This window comes from Stigmatopora argus, chromosome 20 (assembly GCF_051989625.1).
Source record: "Stigmatopora argus isolate UIUO_Sarg chromosome 20, RoL_Sarg_1.0, whole genome shotgun sequence".
NCBI classification, from domain to species: domain Eukaryota; kingdom Metazoa; phylum Chordata; class Actinopteri; order Syngnathiformes; family Syngnathidae; genus Stigmatopora; species Stigmatopora argus.
The window spans coordinates 7,868,271-7,875,120 of record NC_135406.1 but is presented as its reverse complement, the minus strand read 5'-3'; the positions used below and the strand labels follow the sequence as shown (position 1 = coordinate 7,875,120).

Genomic DNA, 6,850 nt, shown 5'->3' with positions numbered 1-6,850 from the left:
TCCTCTTTGATTTGGGGGAGCTCAACTTGCCCTTCAAGGTCAACAGACTTATGCCCATAAGCACCAAGATCATTTCTGAAACCTGCAAAGACACGAAGATAAATGATTAACCATTTTCCAATTATAAAATGACTGAATTTCTTGTTCACAGAAATGAAACCAAATGGAAGAGGGCACCATACATCCATTTCGTCACAATGCAGTACAGACGCTCCCCTACTTACGAACGAGTTAGGTTCCGAGCGATTGTTCATAAGTTGAATTTGTTTGTAAGTTGATTCAGTGCTATATTTTGTATTATAATTTATGTTTAAAGCCTATATAAGTATATTGAAGGTTTATTGTTAGGTTCATCCAATTGTACGTTTATCCTTAGGTATTTCCAATTCAGCTTTCAATAAAAAAGGCATCTGTAGTCACATCACCATTTAATTCTTGCAAGAAGAGAATACATCCTCCCGCTCGTCCGGTCAAGATTATTCTAACGAGTGGCATTATGTCCTGCCCATTTAAGGCCTCAAATCAAAACAATTACAAGGTTATCGATTCGATCCAATTGCGTAAGCAAGAAACAAAACAATTCCATAATCAAGCAAACCTAGCGTCACAAATTAAAACAATATGCCTGATAGCCATCCGCTGAACCAACAACAATTTAAGCGTCCTTCACAGATCTTCATTGCGAACTTGCATCTGGGGAAAGGGTTGAGGCGTATCTTCCAGTAATCAGTCCTCGGAGCAAGTACTCAGTGTATTGTTTTATGTCCTTGCGAACTTGTATCTCTCGCTGGACCCAGCTGTCCTGGAGAGCGACCTTGGAGTAAGCGTTTGTCTTCGTTGAAAGCACATATTAATTCTAACTCTAACATAAAAGCTATCAACACATATATATATATATATATATATATATATATATATATATATATATATATATATATATATATTGTTTAATATAGTTACACATTTAGGATGAGCATTACTATTCCTAATAAGCAGATATATTGATTAATATAGTAAGCATGTATATTATAAGGCTTTATATTCATTGCAAACACATTTATAATAATGATTACTCCAACATTCCCCCCTATATTATAAATTTGCACATGATCCCCCTAATAAAACTTAAAACACATTTATAATAATGATTACTCCAACATTTATATAAGTGCATTTGTATGTTTAAGGCTTGTATAAATAACACATATTGGTTTGTACTAAAAAACATTTTATAAAATGGAGAGAATATGTACAGTACTGTATAGAGAGAGATTTATGTATTAGAAACTGGCCGAAAGAAGCGATCTAACGACGATTGCAATTTTCTTCTTTTTTTCATCATAAATGATGCGGTAGCACTGTATGGCATCATTCAATTGATTTGCAAACTTTGTGCAACATTCAATATTTGGGTCCTGCTGCTCGATCTTTCTGTTTATAAATGGTTCTGACGGTCGAACGATTCAAGTTGTATGCCCGTGCAACGCTCACCACTCTCACGCGCATCAAGCTTCGTTATTATTGCCACTTGTTTCAAATGAAATGGCTTGCCACTTCCTTGCACCTCCCTCACTAGAAGCCTTTCACTTTTCACTAACCATATTGAATAATGGCTGCACGAGATATTTCATGATAAAAATGAAAAAGGTTCTTTGCGCACTGGAGATACGTCACGCACTTACGCACTGCAATGAACTGGGCAGCGGAAGGTGGATGCTGGGTGAACTGAGCACTCACAGCGCCAGGCGTCGGTATTAGTGGCGGAAAGAAGCACTAATCGGAAAAAGGCGCGCAATACAAAATCGAACTTACGAACATTTTTCGACATAAACGCAATTTTCAGACATGTTCGTATGTACCGTTGTTCGTAAGTCGAATGTTCGTAAGAGGGGAGCGTCTGTACTTACTACTGTAGTATTCTCGTAAACAGCAACATGAGTTGAAAACTGTTTATAGGTGCATTTTTCAAAGTATGGCACTATTGGTCAGAAAAGTTTCTTCACTGGTGATGTAACTCCTTAAAATTTGTCAGATTTTTTTGGAGCCTTTTCATTGTAAACATTCTCTTATGTTTTAGATTTTAATTTAGTTTAAATGCTTTCGCCAAAGGGCAGTGGCGGGCCGTTAGGGCCTTCAAGGCCTTCTCTGCTGGCCTAAGAAATATCTCAATCATATTGTATTTTGTCCATCAATACTTATTATTCGAAATGGTCTGTTAGCTTCCTTTCATTGCTTTCCCCCCTGGTTGCACTGCTTCCAGATGTGTGTTTTCATATTGAAGCATTTAACCAATCACATTTCAGCCATTATTTGTTGCCAGATCAGATCTGCCTCAAAGCCTTCACAATCAGTTATGCGGGCTCTGCTGCATTAAACTAGACTGTTGCTTTTAACCAATCAGATTTCGAGTTGCAACCCCACAATGCTTTTTCATACGCATTAGCATTTTGCTGGCTGGGATACGTCATTGCTTTCACCAACTATGATTGGCTAGTAGGCGGGCCAAAGCCATAGTGAGGCAGCCAGAGATCGCAAACTCCACCCACAATGGCCGACTCACAGCAAAAACAGGCAAAAACGAATGGATTCTGTTGCAGATTTGCTCACCAAGCTATTTTCCAGACGGACTTTTCCATAAAAAAATGGACATCATTAAGAAAGGGCGGTCAACTCCGAAGCTAGCAAGCCTGTTACAGCCGGGAAAATGGTGTGTGCGTTCCACTTTCAGTGCGCTAACTTAGCTGCACAAGCAAATATATTGTTGTGTTGATTTAAAGCCATTTTCAAAACGGACTATGCCGGAAATATGACAGGACAGGCTCGACTTTCATCATTACCTTCGATGGCGATAGGAAAGAAGGAAGAAAGAAAGGAGGATGGATATTGTGTAAAAAAGATTTTGGGTGAGTATAATATGGCTATATTCCTAAATAATATTTCAATTGTGGGCCCGGTTCTGATATCTGAAAAGCTCCAGTGTATGTATTTAAGCTCCAGTGTTTGTATTTAATCACCAAATGCTGCTAGGATGGGGATTTTATCCCATTTTAGTGCAATTTTTGCCGTTTCGCCATTGACATCCATCGCTGTCTTTTCCCAAGGAAATCACCCCCCTGGCCTGGTTGTAACGTCTCAAAAGCTCCAGTATTTGTATTCAATCAATAAATGCTGCTAGGAAGTGGATTTTACCTAATTTTAGTGCATTTTTTGTCATTTCACGTATGGACGTATCGACATTCATCGCTGTCTTTTTACCGGGGAAATGATACTCCGGGCCCGGATCTAATGTCTAAAAAGCTCCAGTATTTGTATTTAATCAATAAATGCTGTTCGGTTGGATTTTACCCCATTTTCGGGCAATGTTTGCCCGTACGCCATTGACGTTCATCGCTGTCTTTTCCCGGGAAAATCACCCCCCTGGGCTGGTTTTAATGTCTGAAAAGCTCCAGTATTTGTATTTAATCATGAAATGCTGCTAGGAAGTGGATTTTATCCCATTTTTGTGCATTAATTTATTGATTATTTTTTATGTGTCGCAGTTGTAGCTGCAGTAGAGGTTTTATAGCCATAAAATAGTTTTTGAGGGTTGGATTGATACGTTGAAGGCGCTACCAGAAAATGCACCGCCCGCCACTGCAGAACAGTAATCTAAAGGAAGGAAGATGTTACAGATTATAGTAATGAATATTCAGCAGTTAGCGACATCTAGTGGTTCATCATTGTAGCACGTTCTCAGTTCTACCCATAATGCTATGCGCTGTCGTGCTTCGATTCATTCAGTAAAGTCACGATCAGAAACAACAATGCCACCCCGTTAAATATTTCATTATGAAATATTAATTGTGTAACGTAAAGTATATATCGGTCTATCATGCATTTATGATCGTCAAAAGTGAACGTACCTTCGAGTTTGTGAAGAACAACTTTAGCTTGTATCATTTTGCAAACAATAGAATGTTGATGACATGAGAGATCCTCTTTCACGCCATAAAGTTCCTTCTGAAACTTTGCCGCAACCGGCGTCGTTCTCCCAGACATTTTTCACACTTTTTTTCTGTTCGCTTGACGACGTACTGATGCAGACGACGTGTTCCTTTGTTAGCTGCCAGCTAGGCTAGGCTAAAGTACGACTCCCAAAACGGATTGAAGACAAACGGACTGACGTTCGAGTCCACAAACTATTTAATGTTGAGCATGTTGTCGAGGTTTCGTTTCATTTAAGTTAAATTAAATTGAGGAGAAACAAGAGGCGCACAAACAAAAAGTTAAAACCCTAGCCATGCAGAAATGAACGCCCGAATCCCTTCTTCTTCTTCTTCTTTTTCTTCCGCTTGAGGTTTTACGGTTGTTGACAGCCAACGTACTGTAGCATTATCGCCCTCTACTGTCTCAATACCTCAAAATACCAAGTTCTCAATTCAGATTTTAGACAGAGGGGGCGATAATGTTAAATTTGGTCTCTTAATGCCACAGCGTGAAGACAGCAGCTCGAAGTCCAGTTCGAGTCTAGCTAGACGTGACACTAAATCGAAAAGCTACATTTTGAGAAAAAGTTAGGTAATTTTAAGGACATTTGGTTTAAATGTTACATTGTGGTTGATCTTATTGCAAGTAACAAATAACACATTTTAATATTTTAATATAAGTGTTTTTAACGTTATTTCAAAATTTACAAGTCCACAATCCCTCATTCAGCCTCATTCAAGGTAGTGTGGACAAGTGGTCTAAGCCATGGATTTAAGTTCCAGTCTCTCAGGAGGCGTGGGTCCAAATCCCACCACTGCCAATTAATTCATGGGCTGTTTATGGTCCTTTGGTTGGATTGCTTATGGCTCTTCACTAACCTGTAAAATAAAATGTGAAACCACTGGTGAGAGAGCTGAGTCCCGAACACACTAATAGGAGTGTCACGTTTGCACACCACTGTGTCACTGACGGTACCTCTAGCTTCGCTTTAACCATAATGAATTTTTTTTATGAGACTCCTTTTTGCAAATCACCGGCATAACAATGTTGTTAAAGAATTCAGAGAATTTTTGTATTTTAAAAGTGTAGGAATATTAAATTAAATGCACACATTTTTGGCGTGAGTGGTTAGCGCGTCAGCCTCACAGCTCTGGGGTCCTGGGTTAGAAGATAGGTCATGTCCATCTGTCTGGAGCTTGCATGTTCTCCCTGGGCCTTCGTGGGTTTCCTCTGAGTACTCCGGTTACCTCCCACATTCCCAAAACATGCATGGTAGGTTGATTGGACACTCTAAATTGCCCCTAGTTATGGGTGTGTGTGCATGATTGTCCGTCTCAATTGTTATGTAGAAGGGGAATTTCCATTATGTGTGTAGCAATTCCATGGAAGCTTGACTTTAAAATTGAAGCGAATGAAGATGCAAGATTTTTTTTCCACAAATAAATGATTGCCTCTGCAAATAATGTCTAGATTCCCACAATTTAGTTACCTGTGGTGTGGCAGTGAGTGAAAAGGAGAATAGCAGCAGCCCGATTTACCAGCCCATTTCTTTGACTTGTCATAATGTCACGTAGTGTGGGGGTGAAGGAGGGGGTGGAGCCAATCGCAGGGAAACCAGGACATTCATGGTATACTTAAAGAGTTTTAATTGAAGAGACCAAAAGCGAAGTGCAAACATTTCAGCCGAGATTCTCATTTTCTGAACGGCTTTATCCTCTCTCGGGTCGCGGTGGCCAGTCGATCGCAGGGCACAAGGAGACAGACAACCATCCACACTTACACCCAATGTTCCCTCTAATTTTTAGCTTGTCTGGGTAGAAAGACAACCTCGCTGAGCACACTGAGTACCGGTGTGAGCAACATCATCATTGCTCACTATGGGCACACACCAGTATCACACCTGCCATAAGCAGGTGCATGTCTACTACACATACATGATTTAGTATTAATAAAATGTAATGATTAATAACTATGAATGGGCGGCCCGGCGGATGAGTGGTTCACGCGTCGGCCTCACAGCTCTGGGGTCCTGGGTTCAAATCCAGGTCGGTCCACCTGTGCTGAATTTGCATATTCTCCCTGGGCCTGCGTGGGTTTTCTCTGAGTACTCCGTTTTCCTCCCACATCCCAAAAAGATGCATTGTAGGCTGATTGGACACTCTAAAATTGCCCCTAGTTTTGGGTCTGAGTATGGATAGCTGTCCGTCTCCTTGTGCCCTGCGATCGGCTGGCCACCGATACAGGGTGTCCCCCGCCCCTGGCCCAAAGTCAGCAGGGCTAGGCTCCAGCACCCCCCACGAGTGATAAAGTGGATAAAGCGGTTCAGAAAATGAATGAAAAAAATATCTATGAATAACACATTTTCATAAATGCCATTAGAATATGCACAAATCCGACTTAAATTGTACCTTATTTTACACATCTGTCCTCACTTCTCATTCTCGTTCAAATGACTTTTCTGCTGAACGTGTCACATGAGATAGTCAAGTTTCCATTTATATGTAATATTTGTTTCCATGTTTTTGCTTTGATTTATTTAATAGGGCACATATTAATGAACATATTTATATTCATGTTAATGAACATATATATGTAAGATTGTAGCTGAGGGCTAATTTCCATTTACTGTAGTCCAGGGGTTGGGAACCTTTTTGACGGAGAGAGCCATAAACATTTCTTATTTTCTAATGTTATTTCTTGAGAGCCATTCTCAGAATTGAAAAGTAAAATTGCATGAAAATGTGTGATCTTTTTATCCTTTCACCACTTTTAAGTATAAAAAGTCTCGGAATTCTTTTGACAACATTTTTATGATGTTGCTAATAAATCAGTATCAATGATATCATGCATTCAGAAGTGTAATAAAAAACAAAATTATGATTAA

At 39.7% G+C, this 6,850-nt stretch overlaps 1 protein-coding gene across 1 annotated transcript in view; it reads right to left on the bottom strand.

Moving 5' to 3' along the window:
- LOC144065988 (uncharacterized) overlaps window positions 1–4,308 on the bottom strand; it is a 6,380-nt gene extending 2,072 nt beyond the window's left edge. The window contains exons 1-2 of the mRNA XM_077589259.1: window positions 3,903–4,308; window positions 1–82 (exon numbers count right to left, since the gene is read on the bottom strand). The exon at window positions 1–82 is cut by the window's left edge and continues 2,072 nt beyond it. Coding sequence (XP_077445385.1) covers window positions 1–82; window positions 3,903–4,038 — 218 coding nt within the window. The 5' untranslated portion in view covers window positions 4,039–4,308. The remainder of the gene's footprint in view (window positions 83–3,902) is intronic.
- Window positions 4,309–6,850: the final 2,542 nt, after the last annotated feature.